The sequence below is a fragment of the Coptis chinensis genome, chromosome 5 (assembly GCF_015680905.1).
Source record: "Coptis chinensis isolate HL-2020 chromosome 5, ASM1568090v1, whole genome shotgun sequence".
NCBI lineage: Eukaryota > Viridiplantae > Streptophyta > Magnoliopsida > Ranunculales > Ranunculaceae > Coptis > Coptis chinensis.
In genome coordinates, this window is record NC_141460.1 from 45794900 (window position 1) to 45817094 (window position 22195).

The following is a 22195-nucleotide window of genomic DNA, read 5'->3' on the forward strand; positions in this document are numbered from 1 at the left end:
TATTAACCAGAGAAGAAGAATTAAAGGATAAACAAGTTCTTATTACTTTAAACACTTGATTTTTTTTATTTTAGAGGAGGAGGAAGAAAGAGAACAGCCAAAGAAAGTGAAAAGTGAAAAGAGAAAACAATGTTTTTTTTGTTTTTGGGGTGTGTCCAACGACAATTTTAAGTTTGGGGTCTGCCTTGAGAAAAAATAGGGTCTGCCTTGAGAGATATGGGGTCTGTATATAGTCTTTCCCAATTATGACTGTTTTTATGCCCTTATTGGTCATTGACATCGTTATCTGCTTATATTATGCAGCCAGAGATATAAGTGCTCCTGGAGTTGACATTCTAGCGGCATGGTCTCCAAAAGGCCTCGTTTCAAGATCTGGATACGACCAACGCTCAGTAATGTATAATATCGTCTCCGGAACATCCTCATGCAGCAGGGGCTGCTGCCTATGTCAAAACATTTCACCCAACATGGCCCCCTGCAGCCATTAAATCTGCTCGCATGACCACTGGTAAGGTTGTTTGCTTCTGTGAATTTCATAAATGGGAAGAATCTATGGACTAATTATTTTTGACCGAACTACTAAGTGTAGTCCGATGTCACTATTTTTTGCTTGGTAAATTCGAAGTTCACATAGATAAATTGTAAAGCTCATATTTATCTAACGGCACATCTTATACTTCTTCAATCAAAGTAAATGTTATTGAAAACACGACATTTTATTTTTAACCTAAAGCACCAAAGAGTGCATGCTACTGAATCTTCAATCTGGTTAATTATTTATATCTTTATATATTTTTGCAGCTTCCCCAATGAAAACCATCAATGAAGGAGAAAGCGAATTTGGTTATGGTGTTGGCCAAATTGATCCGGTAAAAGCGGTGAATCCCGGCTTGCTGTATGATGCTTTGGAAGTTGACTACGCAGAAATGTTATGCAACTTAAATTACACGGCAGACAAAATTAGAATCATTACTGGAGAGAATATTACTTGCAATGCAAGTAAAGGAGGCGAGGCACTTCTGAATTATCCTTCCATGGCTGTTTATTACGAACCAGATTCACCCATCACAGCCTATTTCCCCAGGAGCGCCACCAATGTTGGATTCGCGAACTCCACATACAAGGCAACAATCAGCAATCAACCTTCTCTGAATATTTCTGTCACTCCCAATGTCCTATCTTTCAAGTCATTGAATGAGAAGCAGAGTTTCATTGTAAATATTACTGGAGGAGTACGTCAAAGAAGTCGCGTTGTCACCGCTTGGCTCACGTGGTCAGATGGTACACATATAGACATATAGTAAGAAGTCCAATCGCTGCTTTGGAGGGGTGAAACTCCAATTGCTGGACAGGAAACTTGACATGCATGAATTTTTTGCAATAAGTAGATACCGATTTAGTTTTAATCGTTGTGTTTCAGTTATCACTGTTTTTTTAAGGTATCAGTTTGGTTAAACCTTTGAGAAAAGAATGAAACATATCAAGTATCCACCTGTTGCATCATAATTTAAGGAGCCATTCATTGTTTAGATTCTTGGCAGAAGTATTGCTCCCCTTTTGCAATTTTCTCATCTCAATGATTAATCCTAAAATATCTAAATCAATAATTGCAGTGTAAAAATGTTCTAAAAGTTGGAGAAAATAACAGTAGAAATTGCCAATATTTTTTAACAAAATTGATCAATTAGCAAAACCAAAGTGCGTTGTAATTTTTGAAACCAAAACCAAAGTACGTTGTATATTTTGGTCGTTAACCCATCCTAAAATATCAAAATCAATAATTGCAGTGTAAAAATGATCTAAAAGTTGGAGAAAATAACGGTTGAAATTGCCAATCTTTCCGATGGAAATTAATCAACAAGAAATTAGTCCCAAGGGTTATTTGCGAGTGGAACCAGTGTTTTGTTTAAATCACTCGCAAGCACAATTTTCAGGTGTAAATAACCCGGAAAATCAATTTTCGAATAAAAATAACTCGTAAGGACATATAGCCTGGATTTTAAATAAATATTTTCCGATTTTACCCTTTCAGTCATTTTGCTATGAAGAATGAATATTCATACTTTATGTTGATGTATGAACATTGATTGTTCATATCCAAATAAATGAACGTACCTCATACAATATGTTGAGGTATGAACAATGATTGTTCTTACTGATCATACATTATGTTGTGTTCATACCCCAAATAGGTATGAACAATGATTGTTCATAGCTCATGTTGAAGTATGAACAGTGATTGTTCATACCCCAAATAGATATGAAAAAGGATTGTTTATACTATATACACTGGGTCGTTACGATTGGGCCGGACCATTTATTATTTCGCATTAGGAGTATACTTGACATTTCATCTACCTAGACCATTTTTAATTTCGTGTTAAGGGTATACTTGACATTTCATCTACTCGGACCTTGTGAGTGATTAAAAAAAAAAAGGTGTCCTTGAGAATTACTTTTTCCTCCGATCTCTCTTGGAGAGTTTCTCCCTATCTAGGTTTAATTTTGTGAGTGTTTTTTTTCTAATATTATGTTGAAAGACCTGGAAAATATTGCGGGATATTCAAACATTGGGCTTCTTTATTAGCTGGCCACGCAAAAAGTGTCGGGTAAAAATGTTGTGGCAATCACCACTTGATTTACTATAATTGCTTAATTAGGGAAACTGTTGCTTCCGTAAAGATCTTTGATGATTCATGCCTTATTTCAAAGACTATTTCAATGCTTTTAAACATAATCAAATGTTGTGGACTCCAAAAGAAGACCTACTTATTATTGCGTTACACGACTGGCATGGCATCACACTGTTGTGTCTAGTACTTAATTAATAATCTCGAACCTATGAATTCATGATCGATATTCTTAAAACTTAGACTTGAAATTTTTGCATCCCAATTTCCATTACAAATCATAATCACAGTGCAACTGGTATCATCCCAAACCTCTGAATTTTCTCTTTGCAGTTAGAATTCAACAACTAGAGATAGCCATACAACCCTTCATGGGTAGGTTACTGTTGTCTGTCACTCTTACTTAGCTTGTTTCCCGGTAAGATTTGAATCAACCACGGTGTGCTCATTTTTTGTTTCTCAATTCTTTTTTCTCTTTTAGGAATATGCATCTACGCACTCCATCAAGTCATGCGTACAAATATAGGCGGTGGGACCATTCATCAGAAGGTTCATAGAAACCATATTCATTGGGTGGTTGCTCTAAGATAATGACCCTAAACTACATGCAACAAGGTACTAATCTCTTGCATTTTTTGTAACTACATGCATAATCATCATAGGATGCCAACCCCATATTTGGTTATTGTCTGCAACACGCTTTCATATTCTTCTGCATGTAACCATACTTAATTTGTTTTTGTCATGATATAACCAAGAGAGTTTATCAACTTTGTTTCATGGGTTTATTAGTGAAAACCCCCCATTTTATGACATGCATTTGTGTTTACCCCCCAAATTTTGAATCATCACAAAAGTCCCTCGATTCCATCCTGGCCCCATTCAGAAATCATCCATATTTGCTCTATTACCTACAATACCCTTGGGGGTAAACACAAATTATTGCAAAAGAGTTGCTGCATCCGGCATGGTTGTTGGTCGATTGAAATACCTATTTTAGCCCTTTTGACTTTGACAATTGTTGACTTTATTATGAAAAACCATATTTAACCTTTGTAACAGCGGGAAATCATTATATTTCCCCCCAATCTCTTAATAGTATAAAACCCCCCAAATTATTACAACCCTAATTAAGAAACCCTAGTTCTCATAACTGCTATTGTCATGGACACGGATCTAGCTGTTTGTGCAACACTTGTTCTCATAATTGCAACCCTAATTAAGAAACCCTAGTTCTCATAATTGGTACCCGATCTAGCTGTTTGTGCAAAACACTTGAGGTATATTGTTGAACTTTTACTTAAGCATTTGAAGTTTTGTTTGTAACCTAGTTCTTGACCTTGCTGTATTTGTTAATAATGTTTGTACTATCATATCACCTCGATCTCACCATTTGTACTTCATTCCACTAAAAATGTTTCTTTTTTGTGCATATTGTTTCCTTGTTTGTCTGCAGGACAAAAATGGTTATGTACAATGATAGAACTTTTAGATTTAATTATGGTGGGAGTTTTAAAGTAACTAAGTGGAGGCACAATGTTTAAGTGTTACATTACGAGGGAGGGGATATTGTGGATACTGACTGTTTGGAGGCTGAAGAAACAACCTTGTTGGGATTAGTTTCTTGGGTGACAAAGACAATTCCGTGCCCTCCTATTCCTGTGATTGAAGTCAGTTGGATTGAAGGTCATGATGTTAGAGTTATTACTTCAGATGCAGACTTGTTGTATATATATGTGGTCTCATGCTTTGTGAATGATAACGAAGGATACACTCACTTGTATTTGAAGATTAGTGAAACAGTTGTGATAAGTAGTGATGAGGATGATAGTATTGAGGACAATGACATTGACAGTGAAGATAGATATTTTAGTGCTGGTGGTGGGTACTACAATAGAGATTATGACAGTGAGGGTAGAGATTCAGGTGATGGCTGCCCTTACAGTGATGATGACAATGTGCATGAGTTTGGAGGATATACTAGTAGAAGAAAATATAAGGTGGAGAAAGTGTTTGACTTAGCTAAGTGGCCTGATATTGAAGTATATGACAAGCTGGACAACTTGACAAAAAATAGGTTCCAAATGAAACACAAATTGTTGGAATATAATATTAAGAAGGGTAGTGGGGTTAGGGGACATGAACCAAATGGAGGGGACCACTCTGTTGAAAGACCATCAATAAATAAGAATAAAAGGGGATCTGCTAGTTCGACCAACCAAAAGGGAAAGACTATTCAGACTGAATGTATTTTTCTTCTCACACTACTATTTTCATAAGTCATTTTTGTTAGACTGACGAAGCTAAACGCGGTAACTTCGTTAGATTTTGTCGAAGCGATAGTAACGAACTAAGCGAGCGTAAAAAGCGTTCAAACTTAGACTGACGAAGCTAAACGCGATAACTTCGTAAGATTTTGTCCGTAGCGATAATAATGTTGTGATGGAAACAAAATTATACCATTAGAACTGAAGTGAAAGAAAGACTTTATATTGATCACCAAATCTTAAAAAGTGCAAAGATAATAACGGAAAAGAAACTATTGAACTGGAAACAGACTAACAAATTTTTGTCATGTTTTTCGTTCAACTTGTCAATTTTGTCTGCTCACTTAGTAAAATAATTTGTTACGACGAGCAAGAAACGAACACTGCCAGGGCTATCGGAAATAAACCAACAATGTCAAGGCCCCATTTTGCAAATGACCAAGGTTTATGGATTGGATGACGCTTCATCGCGGGAAGTTTGACCCATATCACATATCATGTTTTGGACAAGGCATACACTTCTCGGACAAACGTTTAACATCCTTTGGCATGTATGGCCACCAATACCATTGGGTCATTACTATGTGAGCGAGACTTTGCCCTCGGGAGTGGTGTTCACATAGTCTTGGATGAATTTCTTCGAGGCCTAGTAAATCGTTTGTTCTGCCTAAACAACAAAGGATAGGATTGAGACTTGTGCCGTTGTGATAGAGTTTTTGGTCATAAGGAATTCCAGAGCATCGCCAGCTGCATGATCGTCATCGGTAGATACCAAGACATTATTAGTGCCAAGCTCATTGGAATCATCTGACAGCAGAAGTGGTTAATCCAGTGTTGTCGTAATAGCGACGACTTAATTTTCCACAGATAAGTATGTGATAGAAGCAGGATGCCTTACATCATAACGCGGATACTGTACAATACTGATATATATAAAATTTCATGCAATTTGTTGAACTAAGTCCAAATAAACGTCCATTCTATTATCGCGAGCCGCATATTATCATTCAAAGTGGCTAGCGACTAACTTAGAATAATTAATCGTAACTTAGTCGCCCCCAGCTGAAGAGTTGTGCGTATACCGCAAATGACAGTTTCATACTCGGCCATATTATGTGAAGCATCAAAACCCAAACATAAAGACCTCCCAATTATGTCTTCATTCAGCTTCAAGAGGAAAAAACCAAGACCGAGCCAGACTTATTATGCAAACTATCGGTGTGAATCTAACAATCAGCTAATATATCCGATAAGTATTTCAAGTCATCGCCCCCGGGAGGTAATGACAATTAGGGATCGATGTGTTCCTCATCGAGTAATGCATTCGACATAGGAATATCATCGATAAGAAAATCAGTCATTAGCAAAACCAAAGTTTTCTCTTTATGAGTGTCAGAGATAATGTTGCGAGTGTCAGAGACAATGTTGCAAGCGCTAAGGTAACTTTTCCATTCTGTGACTCGATCCGTAGACATTGAGAAAAAACTTGCGCAGCGGATATTCGATAAGTATAAACTTCGACTATTCATTCTTTGATTTAAGCTTAAGACGTCTGACAGCATGAAAAAAGGGCAATGCAATTTTCTCAAAGCAAGAATGCCTTCGTGCCGAATAATTTGGCGCATTGGTGGAATGGTAGCCGGGTCGTATGCAATCGAGTGTTGAAAAGGAATAGGAGGGAGTAGTCTGATACCGCCAAGTTGACCTTGAACCTCACATTCGCGATGATCGTCAGTAAGTACATCAAGAACTTAGGCTCGACGAGTATTCGTCATAACTATTGTAGAACATGATCATCGGTTTTGAATAAGAACCGCAGACGACACCAATTATGTTTCGACCAAATATGATCAAAACACTAAGTGGTGACAAAAGAGATGAAGAACGTAGAAAAGTAGTGAAAAAGCTATGGTGATCGAGTAAATGATGAGACTGTACCTTTCGATTGCCTACGTACCCAAATTATCGATGGGATCAAGTCTCAAGAACGTAGTTCTATATGAAAAATAGTTTGGTATTTATATAGGTAGAGTATAGACTCCTTGTAGCTCAAGTATTCTTGTATCTTAAGTAATTGTAATTGACTATAACTCTCAACTGATAATTATCTTTTTGATAAGAAACGAATCTGGACATAAGTTAATATACGTTAGTGGCAAGCCATGTGGCTAAGATTCAGCCTTAGACACATGAGTTAATGGGCTTGTACATTGATCTATGATATTGCAAATTGGGTTTTAGCCCTGTCGATTAAACGAATAAAGTGGAGACCCCTACCCATGGACGTTTGCCACGTAGGTGGGGGTCGAAACAAAGCTCTTGCATCTTTTTCTTCCTTAAACAATATATGATCAAAAGGTGCAAGATATAGAGATCTCTGAGCATCATACCATGTTTCCTTAACAGTAGCCACTCTGTCAGAGAAATTAGAAAACTTGCCTCTAGACCACCCTCTTATAGCTTTTTTGAGAAATCTTAATTTAGCATTAAGAATATAAATTGGATTGCCTGCCAAATTGATATTCCAAGACTAAGTAAGAACCTCATTGAATTCAGGATGTACCAGCCAGATGTTGCAAAATCGGAAAGGCATATGAACTTTTCTTGCATTGTGCCACTTGATAGAAATATGTGAATGGTCATAAATACCAGGCGGAGAAAAAACAGCTTCAAACAAGAAAGTATTAGTCCAAGATCAATTAATAAGGCATCTATCAATCTTAGACATCTTCTTGTTCAAAACTTCAGCATTATTAGACCAAGTGTAAAGATTACCGGAAAACATGAGATCAACTAGTCCTGAGTGAGTTATACAATCAAGAAAACCCTTAGTTTCCCTCGGGTGTACGGCATTGCATCCAACTCTTTCATGTGAGTAGAGCACATTATTGAAATCTCCAACTACACACCATGGCTCAGAAAAACAGTTAGTTAAACCCTTAAGGAAGGTCCATAACTCTTCTCTCTCAGACAAGTCATTACTGGCATAGACCACTGTAAGAAAAAAATTCTTCCCTTGTGGATGATAAGTGACCAGAGAATGTATAGCTTGTTTCTTTTCGACAAGCTTCTCAACATGAATATAATCTTTATCCAAGTAATTCCAAACTCTTCCCATAGGATCACTATTATAGTTATGGTAGAAAGACCACTTATAACAAGAATACTTTCTAATGTTATCAAACTTTTCTTGTTTTACATTCGTTTCTAAGAGACCCAATAAGCAAAAATTATTTTCAATTATAATCTTAGCTACTTCTTTAGCTTTAAAAGGATCGGTAATACCTCTAACATTCCAGAATCCCATTGGCTTGGTCATCATGATATATATTTTTTGTTTTTACATTATGAGAATATGTTGTTATAGTTTTATATTTAAAAAAAAAATAAATGTTGGATCACCATTTATTTGTCCAATTCCGTATGTATGTGAAATTGTTGAAACCAGAAGCTGCTTTTTTAGTTAAACTTGTAGCTCTCACAAAGTTAAGGAACTCCATGACTTGTAGCACTTAAATTATATTTGTTTCGTTCTCCAAGAAGTCCAGTATACTCCTTTCAGATAGTGGTTACCATGCTTACATCAGTCTTTTACAGCCTGAATATATACGTTCAAATTCCAATAGCTGTCTGTTGCTAAATAGTGCTAACTCAAAGCATTTCTGTTGAAAAATGTTAGGAGTTTTAAGCAAAAATTTCAAGGTACTCCACAACAAGGTTTCATACTGGATCCCACTGCATAAAAATCCCTAAATATATAGCTGCCTCAATGACCATTTAGGCTTTATTTGATTAGTCTTTACAAGGACTGCTATTGACATATATATAGCTTGAAAACATGCATGTACTTTAAAAACATATCATATTTAAGATATCAAATTGTTTAGGTAATTTAACATAACTGCTACAGCTTTGTGTTGGGTGATGGTTAAACCACCACCACTTACAAATAATATTCCATGAGCTAACTAACTAACAAACTAGTAAAGACGCTAGTAAGTTTTATTAAGGCATTCAGTCCTAGTGAAAAACCAGACTTGGAATTGCTCCAACATGAGTCTCCATAATTTGTTACACAGACTGCGAAACCCTGGGTATTTTAATTATTCTCCATACTTGTACTTTGGTAGTACTTCTTATCCTTGTTAGCAATTCGGAATACGGGAGTTATTCGATGGGAATAATTCGAGTTTTATTCGTTTATATGTTAGAAATATTTGGTCAACAATTCAGTCAAAAAATCGCAATACGTTAATAGTACATAATGTGTTTTATACGAGTATTAAGCGTTTTGAAATAAAAATTTGGATTTCAAAAATTCGATACACTTAAAGAGAAATTATAATATATATTTGTCAATATAATTAAAATGTTCCACTAATTTTACTCAACTTAGTATAATTTTATTCTAACTATATATTATAATGTTCTACTTATAATTTTACTTATAACTATATATATTATAACTAGAGAAGAAAATATAGCTGCATATCACCTTGCAAAACTCTCGTTAGGCGAAAATATGGAGCCTATTGTTTTTGTTCCTCCTTTATGTATTAAGTTGAATTCTATAGTAGAGGATGATGTAATGTTAACTTATGAAAGGTTATAATACAGATGGGGATCTGCAAAATCCCAAAGATCTTTTCAAATATATATATATATATATATATATATATATAGAGAGAGAGAGAGAGAGAGAGAGAGAGAGAGAGAGAGAGGTTTTACTTATAACTTATGAAAGGTTATAATAGATGGGGATTCCCAAAGATCTTTTAAATATATAATATATATATATATATAACTATATATTACAAATATAATTAGAATAAAATGTTTTACTTATTGTTCTGTTTAACTATATATTTACAAATATATAATTAGAATAAAATATTATATATATATAATTTTATATATATAATTATATATATATATATATATATATATATATATATATTCCTTCTCTTAAAAGTAGCTACATAAGTTAACTTAAAATAAGTACGTAAGTAAAACTTTACCTATAAAATGAATTCAAGCCTAATTTTTTTTTGTGGTTACGAAGCATGATAAAATATAAAATTGAATAGCTTACCTACGAAATAAAGCGATGAACTCAAAACGTAAGTAAACTAAAACTATTTACGAGTTTATATTTATCAAAGTTTCTACTCTCTTTCTATTGAACAGATATAGTGGAGTAGAATGATTCGTTCCACTCCTAGTGCTCTAGCATGGAATTGTTTTCTAATCTAATTAGTCGGTCTTAAGTCAATGAGAGCTTTACGAAGGTGATATACTACGATACTTACTGAATTTGATTACTTGAATTTAACTATGAATGCTATGGAAATATGATTGTGCTTGAATCTAGATAAAGGATTAGAGGGGAATTGAATCCACCTCAAATCCAACTTAATAGCCTAACATAGATTCTTGTATCTCGATTCTTACGTTCTTACGGCAAGAAATTCGAGTTCTAATCCCTAGTGTTCATGGCATTTCTACCGAGTACTAACTAGCATGTGAGGTCGTCCACCCATTCTCATGGCGAATCACGACCTTCTAGATTGGAATAGATTCTACAATGTTTCTACACTATACCACTAAGTTTTCATCAAGGCTTCATCAACCCCTCTAATGGAGGTTTTAGCCTTGAGTCATCAAACCATCATTTCCCATTTCATTATAACTACACATCATATTAAAATTTAACTTAACTAAATTAACTAACAATGGTTCAATCTATTTAAACTACTGAATGATAATCAACAAGAATTAAAATTAGATCTATAAATTGAAATAACACAATTCAAATTGAGAAAACAACTATTTTATTTATCTAATCAATCAAGAACAATGATTCAAAGACATAATCTAAAACAAGAATTGAAAATGGAACTAAAGCTTAATTTAATTAATAAAAATAGATCTAGAATTATCTATATTATTTTAGGTCTAACTAGCTACCATTAACAAAGAGCTAAGCTTTGGTTTTTATGCTTTCAGATTCAAAAATCGTGCATGGGCTTGGAGCCATGTTTTGGGCCAGAGAATCAGGCCCAAAACCCAATTCTTTCAGTCCAAAAAGACCTCTTCAGCTGCAGTTGCCTTCCACAGACTTTTCGTCCACTTCTGCTCCTCTGATTGGGTCAAGGCTTAGACCATTGGAAAGCTCTTTCCGAGCCGGTCGTTTTGACATAAGGTAGGCCCAATTCCGAGGTCTGAGTTCAAAGATACGGCTTTCGGAAGTTCTGCTGACTTGTGTGCTGTTTCAGCCCGTGTCGACTTTTCAGCTTTTGACCGGGCTTTAGAAAGGCTTTATGTTCTTGAATCTTGGCCTTTAATCACGGAACTCCTTAGTAACCGACCTTTTCTCCTTTATCTCACTAAAGTGGCACATTTCTGCACATAATGGACTTTGAAGCCTGAAATGCATAAAAACACGTAATCAGTGTTAACTCTTAATTATTACTCACATAATTGGTCCAAAAGTATGACTGTTAAAGGGTTAAAACTACAGTTTTGGGCTCTTATCAAAGCACTTACCATAAAGATCATCTCCACAAAATTTCTGCTTATTTGGAAACCCATAACATAGATAAAAATTGTTGGCATCTTTAAAAATAAATCTAACGGTCTAAAAATGTGGAGTTTTTGCAATAATGTTTTGCCAATGTTGAAGGTTTCCAAATGAGCTAAAATTTTATGGAGATGATCTTTATAGTGGATATATCATATCCACAAAACATTGAGGTTTAATTCATTTTCTAGGTGAAGTTTTACCTACGTACTTATTTTAAGTTAACTTAAGTAGCTACTTTTTAGAGAATATATATTAATGTTAGTTTACTTGATCATTTAGAATGTAGATTTACATCTCTTCTATATTTACATCTCTTTTAGAATGTAGATTTGTAAATTGTATTGGAAAATAAAAATTAGAAACAACACATTCATGTATTAATGTTAGTTTACTTGATCATTTGATCTGCAAAAAGAAAATTAAAAATAGTGTCTTTCATAGATATACAAAAGTTTTTTAAGTCATGGTCAATCTCATATCTTTTTTCTCTAGTTTTTGTTTCTTATTTATGTTTCTTTATGCTACTCATCCTTACAAGAATTTGGTTTTCATTTTTTTTTATATGAAGTATTTTTTAATACCTTTCCTAGGCTTCGCAATCCCAAGCCGCTTTCTTCTATAGGTTTACACACACTATCCCACTCCAAGGTAACCGATTTCCTCTCACTCGGACCCCTAGACCAAATAAAATTCCTAATCACATCTTCACTTTTTTTAATGTTGTTCCTAGACCATGTCTAAATCCCGATGTTGTGTATAGTTATGCATCTTAAGAATGATTGAGCAACCACACTACCTTACCCTATAAAGATATGTTCCTGAAGAAGGTTCCGCACTTTCCTCATTAGTAAAGACAAAAATATCATCTGCCAAATAGAATGTGAGTAGGTTCACGGCAGTCCCTAGCCGAAGTCATGTGGTGCACAACACCAGAATTAAGGAGCCAGTTCAAACTCTTGATAATACACCCTCATTAATTGCACAATCTAATGATAGAATGATCTTTCATTGCTATGTGTTTCTACTAATATCATTTTATTTACTTTTGTTTCTGCAAAGAACCTTGCTCCTCCTCATGGGAGAGACGGTGCCCAAGTAGTTGCAATTAATGTGCAGGGAGATCAAGCTGCCTTTTTCTGTTGTGGATTCCTCACTTACCAAGACATCCTATTGGCCAACAAATTAAATAAAGACAAGCACTTTTTCAAAGAATGTTTTATTCAAGGAAGTGTTGACTTCATTTACAGCAATGGTAGATCACTGTTTGAGGTATGTTGATTACAAGCTATCGTTTATGGTTACTTTGTCATATCTCAATGTTTACTTTTCATTCTAAAGATTTCATAATATCTTCTCTCCTGCAAGACTGCTTCATTTATTAATGGGTTATACTGACATACTCCCCCACCAGTAGTTCTAATTGGGATTACGCTCCCCAATTATAACCTAAATTAGTGATTCCCCCCAAAGTAATGATCATACACAGTCAACTAACTTTTTCCGTCATTTGACCAGTCAAGGCACATGAAATTACATTTATACCCTTTTACTCTCCTATATTTATTTATTTTTCATTATTCTATAGGTCCCACAAAACAAACAAAAAAATAAAGTGGGGATTAGTGTTTGTGAGACCCATATTTTTAAGAGAATATTTTTTTTATTATGATGGGCCCCATAAGAAAAAAAATTAATTTTAAAAAGAAAAACCAATTTTTTTTAAAAAACATTTTGTGGCCCCACAAAACTAAAAAATATATTTTTTCTACTATGAGCCCCACTTATTTTTAGTTTTTTTTTTTTTTTAAAGTGAATAAAAAATAACAAAAATGAAGTCAGGTTTTAGTGTTTGTGGGACCCATATTTTTTTAGAAAAATTATTATTTTTTCATTATGATAGGGCCCACAGGAAAAAAAATGAATTTTAAAGAGAAAAATCAAAATTTCTTTTTATTTTTATGTGGCTCCACAAAACTAAAAAAACATTAATTTTCTACTGTGAGCCCCACTTATTTTTAATTTTCTTGTTTTTTAATTATTTTCTTTTTTCTGTTTTATTAACTTATTAAAAAAATCGAAAACATTTGTTTTTGTGGGGCCTATAGAATAATAATAAATAAATAAATATAAGAGAGTAAAATGGTATAAATATAATTTTATGTGTTTTGACTAGTCAAAGGACGGAAAAGTTAGTTGACTACGTTTGACCGTTAATTTGGAGGGGATAGTGGGGGGTTGTAATGGGGGGGGGGGGGTGTTATGTTAGTATAACCCTTTATTAATTTAATGCAAATGTGCAAATGTATGTAGCAAAATATCAACATTCCAATTGTATTCTCTCTCTTTTAAATACATACTTTTTTAAGTTTAGAGAGGAAGAGGATAGACTAAAAGCTCTCCAGACTGGACATCTGTTTATTGCAGGTAGAGTTTTTATGATCAAACCATGGTCGCCAAAGTTGGAAACTCTTAGGAGAAACATGAGCACAGTACCTATTTGGGTAAAACTATGGGACATCCCAAAACAAATGTAGACTAAGAAAGGTATAAGCTTCATTGCTAGTCGTATAGGAAAACCACATTGCTGGGATAAAGCAACGCAAAGTAAGACAAGATTGGACTTTGCAAAGGTTTGCATTGAAGTCCTTATCAATGCAAAATATAATATCCAGATTGTCTGAGTTTTAAATTGGGACATGGTATCACTGCGGATGTAGGGGTGGAATATATGTGGATCCCATCAACTTGTTCAATATGTATGAAAGCAGGACATAAGGATTCCAAATGCCCAACGACAAATGCTCAAGGTACCTCTGCACCGGAAGCAAGAAGAAGGAATTCAACCACTTCAAGGCCTCAAAGGCTACAACACTGGGTATAAAGGGTAACTAATGAAGTTGCTGCCTCGAATGAACATGTAGCTCTGTATGAAGTAACCGATACTCATCAGATCGAAGTTATACACTCAGACAAGCACCTATTGTGCAAGTAGTAAAGGTGACACCCATCACTTCACAGATGGTTAATGCAATAACCACTATAGTACCCTATGGAGTGGACACTCCTATTAGGCTACGTAACTCGTTTAAACTCCTCACTGATGAAGTTGCACCCATTTAGCAACATGGTCAGGTTATTGTGATGCAACCTGAGCAGAATGTACAAGAAATTTTAGTAAATGGGGATTTCTGTGTTATGCTTCCTGAACTTCAAGTCTCTAAAGCTGAGAGGGTGATGTATGATGCCAATTTGGAAGAGTTTACATATGTGAGAGATGAATTAACTTTTCATGAAGTAACAAATGACTTTGATAGAGAGACTGAAGTATTCTTTGATCATGAATTGGAGGAGAATGCAAGTGTGGAAAAGAACTATTTGGCTTTAGTTCCAGCTCTTGTTAAACAACCAGAGAAAAGAGAAACTCAATCACAGATGAAACAACAACTATCTCCTAACAACAGTCATGGAAAAGGGAAGCACCAACAACAACAAAACACAAAGTCAGGGGCAAAAGTTCGATCCAAGGGATCAGGTACCAATAAACCCCCTCTATAATTTTAATGGTTAAGTTAGGAGTTTGGAATGTTCGAGGAATAAATGAGCACTCAAAGGCTAGTGAGGTGAATAAAGTAAGGATTGAAAACAAGTTATGTATGTTTTCTCTTTTAGAAACTAAAGTAAAGAAGGAGAAGTTTGATACCATAAGGAAAATCTGCTGCCCCTTTTGGTCCTATATTAGTAACTATGATAGTGATCCAAATGGTAGAATTTGGTTATGCTAGGACCAAAGCTATGTTTATGTTAATCTGATTCAAGAAACCTCCCAACTCTTGCATTGTGAAGTACAGTTATTGTCTACAAGGCAAAACTTTTTGCTCACTTGTGTATATGCAAAGAACTCTAGGCATGATAAGATGAGGCTATGGAATGATCTAATTAGCTTGCAGCCTTCTACTCTAATGCATGCTATGGTTAATGTGTAGGGATTTTAACAGTATCCTTTACTCTCCTGAAAGGCTTGGATGTGAACCCACCCACCCTAGTGAATTAGCTGAGTTCATGGGGTGTGTCACAGCTATAGGTTTGTCTGATCTTCGATATGTGGGGATTTTTTATACTTGGACTAACAACTCTGGTAAATACTCCAAAATAGATAGATGTTTGGTCAACAACATGTGGATTAATGCATTTCCAGTTTCAGAAGCAGAATTCAAGCCACAAGGAGTATCTGACCATACTCCTCTCATTCTCTCATGGTTCATTGATACAAAGAAGATGTACCCGTTTAGATTTTGCAATGCATGGGCTCTACACCCTGAATTTCATAATATTGTGAGAAGCAGTTGGCAAAGTCAATGTCAAGGCAACCCTGATTTACGTTGAGTTACAAACTTAATAATTTGAAGAGTGTATTGAAAGGCTGGTCTAAGAAAAACTTCTCTAAACTCAAGAAGAGGACTGAAAAAGCTAGACTAGAGTTATTTAAACTACAACAAGAACTACAGAATACACCAGTGATCTACTAAGGATGGAGTATGAAGACATCATGCAGAGGTCTGGGTGTACATGGTACTTACAAGGTGATAGGTGCACTGCATACTTTCACAACATTATTAAGGAAAGAAAAGGCAGAAACAAGATATGGTTAGTGATTGATAAACAAGGCACCAAGCATAATGAACATTGTAAAGTAGTGGATTTGTTTATTAGCCATTATAAAGCTCTGCTAGGTGTCACAGCCCCAGTTAATGTACCAAGTGAGTTCTATGAAAAGCTCTATGTTAAAGCTACCATCAATGACGCAGATTCTGAATCACTGGCTAGTGACATAGAGGAGAAGGAAATCATTGAAGCATTCTTTGGCATGGATAGGTACAAAGCCCCTGGACCAGATGGCTTCAGTACTTGTTTCTTTAAGGTATGTTGGTCAATTGTTCAAGCTGATTTTATACAAGCCATGAAGTTTGTGATTAACACCAGATGCCTAGATGTTTGAAAAAACAGCCAAAGTGGGTAACTTACTTTTCTGAAAAATTCAATTTGGGTAACGTACTTTTTTTCTCGTCAATTTGGGTAACGTACTTTTTAAATTCGTCAATCCAGGTAATTTGTTAACTTGCCGTTCAAATCAACCGTTATCTAATTCAAATCAACCCCCTATCAATCTATATAATAATAATTCTAACCGTTATTGAACCCGTCCTACGAACGGGTGTCGTTATATTAAATTATTCTAAAAAATATTAGCAACTATGCATAGCTATGAGATATGAAAATTATATTAATCACTCATTTAAATTTCTTGCACTACTCTCAATAAAAAAGAAACACCAGACCTTGATAAAACTCATTAGTTAATCTCTGATTTTAGTTTAATGCAATTGCATTCAGTTTATGATTTTCCGTTAATTATTCTTTGATGTTAGTTTAATGCATTGATCTTAATTAATATGTTCTGAAAGGTAAGTCTAACATCACAACTTTTTATTTGCTCCTTTTCATCAGTATTTCATCTTCTTCTCCCTATTATTCTTCTAAATTCTTCTTTTCTATTTTTTTTCTAAACGATCTCCCCGGACTTTATTTTTCACTTCATCTATCAATCCTTTGTAGTCTTCATAATAAATAGTATTCTTGTGTATCCTGTAGTAACAGAGTCTGTTTTGCTCAATTATAATCCACGGATCACTTAATTTTTGAGTAATCATCATTCCATTATAGTTGAAACTATTTTCCTCAACATCTATGCTATCCATGTGGTTTACCTACATTATTTGATCAAATTTTAGTCACAATTAATAAAAAATTTGATTCATATATAACAAAAAATATGAATATGATACTGAACTATCTTTTTCTTATTATTCGAATTAGGTTTTTAACCATATTAACTTGTAAAACATGCACTATTATTTCTATTGCTAAGAACAAATACAGCGAATAAATACCTTGGTAGATTATGAAATTACCTCGTAGATGATCTTATCTCTTATTAATAATCTGCAAAAGTAAATAAAAATTGTGTAAGTTTTAAAAAAATATTCACTACGATACTTATGATAAGCTGATAAGTGCTCAAAAAGTGCAATTTAACCCTCGATTATGCCTCTTGTTTAGCCATCTTAGTGGACTAATAATGTTTATAAGTTATGTTTTAAGATTCTACAGGTGAAAAAGAGAGTTTTGTAGAATATTAGAGAAAAAAGGGTAAAATGGAGCAATTCGAACATTAAGGATCACATGGGAAGCTCGTGGACAATCATGGAGAAGGCCAAGGAATTGAAGCTATTAAATATGCAACTTGGACCTATTTTAAAGCCTATTTGGAAGCCCAAGGCAAAAGGATTCGTTACTTGGACCAAAACCCGCAAAAGAGGAAAAATAGAGTCTCGCGTTTGAGACGCGACTCATGCGTTTGGAACACATGGATCGCGCATCCAGACGCATTGCTCATGTCTGGGACACATGAATTATGCGTCCAGACGCATGAACCGACACTGTAGCCTATTCCTTCTCAATTTTGGAGACGAAGTTGGACTCTGAAAGAAGTCTATTTGTATTAGGAAACAAATGACGGTTTGGAATGCTTCTAGAGCTCATTGTAACCCCTATAAATAGAGGACCTAAGTGCCTCATGTAATTTGTCAATTCACTTATATTCTTGTCTCCAAAACTTGAGGCAGAGAGTGATTAATAATAAAATATTCGGTTTTAACTAGCTGAGTCTGAATAAATTAGTCTTTCTAGTTTTATGTTCTTCAACTCTTCTTCTTCTCGTTCTTCATGTTCTTCCTTATTTATGGAAGGCTAATCTTCTCCTTCAAGGGAGGAGATGAAGCCGGTGCTTAAGACTTAATGATTCTTCTGGTTCATGGTGTTCTTCAATCAGGTTAGTTCTTTATGTTTTTAGTTATTAGTTCCATTGCCCAGACTAGGGGATGGAAGTATAGATTAAGGTTTTTATTTATTGCAATCGAATATCATGCTAGTTTAGGGTTTTATTTATTGCAATTGAATATTTGCTAGTGACATGCTTTTATTTATTACAGTTGAATATAATGCTAGAATAGAGTTTTATTTATTGTAATTGAATATTATACTATTATTCTCTAATTTTCTTCTAGTTGTGTAGTGTTTTAGAGTAAGGGAAGTATTCCTTGTGTTTGCCTTAGATGGTGATTCATTGAATAGCTGCCCAAGCTCACATAAAAGGAAAGAAGATACTAGTAACATGAACATAGGAACAACCTTAAGTAGAGTTAATTGTTTAACGATGTTTCACCCAAAAAGGCATCAACACTTGCTTGATTGCCCGATTGTAGTCTACTTAGAGAACAACATGAAGCAAAATGTCATTGAATCAAAAGCATTGGTGGATTTGAATCTCTTGAATCTATCTCTCTCATATTCTCTCCCTATTTCCAATTCTTAGCTTTAGTATAAGTTTAGTTAGTTTAGTTTAGTTTAGCATTACAATCTAAAATATTTACAATTATAGATTTTAATCCCTCAAACCTCCTTTCCAGTCCTGTCCTTCATATAAACATACACTTAAAAGTGGAACGATACCCTACTCATCATTTACTTATAGAGGGATAATTAGGTTTTGATACACTTCTATTTGTTCAATGACCATCATCTATCTGCATAATCTATATACCATTTACACACACAAAAAGGAGCGCGTGTCATAAGCCTGTATAAAAATTGTCAGTATAAAAAGTTATTTTTTTACCTTCTGCTGCTACTGCCATTGTGGTATACAGGAAGTTGTGTTGTTAAATTTATAAGGATCTATTATGATATGGTTTTAGAAGTTTAGTTAAACTCATCTTTATAGTGTTTCTCTTTTATGAAAACTCTATTTCAATCATGATGTTTATTTCCAAATTTGGTTTGTGCATCAACATAAGTAGGAGTCTATTTGATATGTGGGCTTTTGTTGAAGTAACTTTCTAACTCTGTTCTAAACATTACTCCACTTGTCTCATTTTTTATTTTGCATACCAAAAATTTGAAAGGTACCTGAGTGGAGGCCCTTTTCTTAGTTTATACTGTGGGGGCCCTAGGAGGCTGCCTAGGTAGACTACCCATTAGAGTCGCCCCTGGTATCTCTTATTTAGTATGTCTCTCAAACATTTTGAATGTTTCTTGTTTGCTAGTCATTTGGTTATTGATAAATCACAAGAAATAAGTGATGTGGCTTATGCAGACTACTTCGTTATTGAGGTATCATTCTATAATCTGTCATGTATTGTTTTTTCTATATGATGCTACATGCTTTTATGTGTGGTTATCAATTTATAAATACAGTGTTTATAAATTTGAACTTCTGAACTTCTAAAAGTATATGTGATAGATTTTAGGCGAGAAAACAATATACAAAAAAAAAAGTTAATATGAAATATGTAATGAAATATACCTGACATGCTGCTCTGAAAGTTGGATAAACTTTTCCATTAGCAGTTTTAATATCTTCATAAGACAAAGGACCTTTGACGATATTTAGCAACAGTCGCAGATAAAATCTCTCTCCTGAAGTAGGATGTGCATAGTAGACACGTCCAATTTTCTTCCCATTTTTCTTGGCTTCCACTTTCTTTCCTTTTTATCCCATAGAAATTTAGTAGGAAAATCGACATACGTAAGACCCCTAGCTAATTCTGGATACTCAACATTTGCTTTAAACCATTCTGTGAACTTGGTTTTTGATGAAGATTTCCTCTTTACTACATCTCTTGCATCATCTCTCTCACTATAATAAACCAAATGCTCACCTTCAAGATGGAATGGTAACCATTCAACGCCTGGTCTTCTGTACTGAATATCAAATTTCAATAGTCTCCAAACCACTTCAGAAGCAGATAAGAATCGGCAATCTAAGAAATTTGCAACTTCATCAACGTCCTTTACTATTTGATGATTACTATCTTTATCTGTAACCATGTTTTCAACAATAATTGCAGTAGCCCTATCCCTTCCCTTGTTAATGTATTTGAAAAGGTATTTGATTAATCTTCCCTTGTTGCAATGTTCCACATTAATATGAGCTTGGTACTTAACTATCAAATCAACATTGTGTGGAACAACCTATCTGTTATCAACTTCTATATTCTTCTTCATTCCCTTTCGATTGTTATTCCGCCTCCTGTAAACTGTGAAGTCATTGTTGTTAATAGTTGTTTCTTCACTAAACGGTCTTGGATAGAACTTAGTACATTTTTTCTCATTCATGCAAGGGGAATCTAAGTTTTCTATTCCACATGGCCCATGTATCATGAATTCTAGAACTGAATCATAGGCAATTTTGTCACCAATTGGGTCAGATAACTCTGCTGATATGAGCTTGTTGATTAGTGAAGGAGTAGTAGGCTTCGAAGTGTTGTCCAGAAAAAGTAAAATGTGAGCGTGTGGTAAACCTCTCTTTTGGAATTCAATAGTGTATAATGCTGCAAAACATTAACAAAAACCGTGTTTATTAACATTTTCATAAAATATTATGACTTTTTAAATTATTTAAAACAGTATAGTATATAGGTTACCTGCCCAAGCCTTTCCAAATTTCTTGCGCTTTTGTAAATCAGTCATCAGTTCATGCAATTTCATCTCAAAAACTCTTGCAACAATATTGGGAAAGTCTTCTAGTTTATAACCAGGAGATATCATGTCAATACATCTTTGGATTTCTGGCCATTTAGGGTTGCATGTAAAAGTAATGAAGAGATCTGGGGAACCTGTGTGTTTGCATATTGCAATGGCATCTTGATAGTTCTGTACCATGTACCGCGGACCACCTGTGAAAGATGAAGGAATAACTAACCGTTTGCCTACAGTACCAGGCCTCGTGTCACCAGTAACAACTGCATCTACTAATCCTTGATACAATTCTGCCCTAATCATTTGTTGATTATTTCGAACCTAATCCATTCTATTTTGTTCAACAGCTGTATAAGCATCTACACAAAGTTGTTGTCTCAATTTTTTCCCCCGAACTATAGTCTGGCCTTCATTGCGTCTGAGTTGTAATCTAAAAGTATAATATTCTATCATGCTAATATTTTTTTCTTTTTCCAACTACTGCATTGTTTCTATATGGAATGTCAAGTCTGTATCCATCTTCAGCATGGGGGAACAAAAGTGGATACTGCATTTCCATGAAACTTGGAAGCAATCCGTTGATTCTCTTCAAGCCAAATCCTTTCTTGTCCACAATAACATCTCTGTGCTCGTTAAATTCATCACCATTGCCAACGATTAGACCAACTATCTCTTTTGATGATGGCAAATTATAAAGTCTTCCATCTTTTTGTTTTCTATTAATCAATTGTATGCTGATGTCGGCCACATGACATTCTTTAAATCTATCCCTTGCCATTCTATAAGTCTTGGTGAGTTCGTTGGTAACATTCAACATATTTATCAATCCTTGAACAATGCTAGAATCTAAAGTATATTTTGGATTCCTCTTAACAATTTTCTTACTAAGAGAGTTCAACCTGTGGGTGACTTCATTTTCAGTATCATGTATGTACAACTGTGCAAACCTTGGACGTACTCCTTTAGCTGGAAGCAATGTTCCAATTTTGTGGTGATTTTGCCTTTTTATTTTATAAACAAAGGGTACCTTTCCATCATTAACTGAGCTCTGAACTTGTCCACCAGTAGATGTGAACGCGAACATTGAGTTGTAAATACTGATGTTTTCCATGTAATTT

The 22195-nt window shown here is 34.6% G+C and overlaps 1 protein-coding gene and 1 long non-coding RNA gene across 2 annotated transcripts; one reads left to right on the forward strand and one right to left on the reverse strand.

Annotated features, from left to right (window-relative positions):
* The first annotated feature begins 284 nt into the window (after positions 1 to 284).
* LOC147497661 (uncharacterized) lies at positions 285 to 1529 on the forward strand. The gene is made up of 2 exons (XR_015195209.1): positions 285 to 508; positions 802 to 1529. It is a non-coding gene; the product is annotated as an uncharacterized LOC147497661 (long non-coding RNA).
* A 6063-nt stretch (positions 1530 to 7592) lies between these two features.
* Positions 7593 to 8216, reverse strand: LOC147497662 (uncharacterized). The gene has a single exon (XM_086562959.1). The coding sequence runs from the start codon at positions 8214 to 8216 to the stop codon at positions 7593 to 7595; it is 624 nt and encodes a 207-aa protein (XP_086419085.1).
* Between the last annotated feature and the right edge of the window lie 13979 nt (positions 8217 to 22195).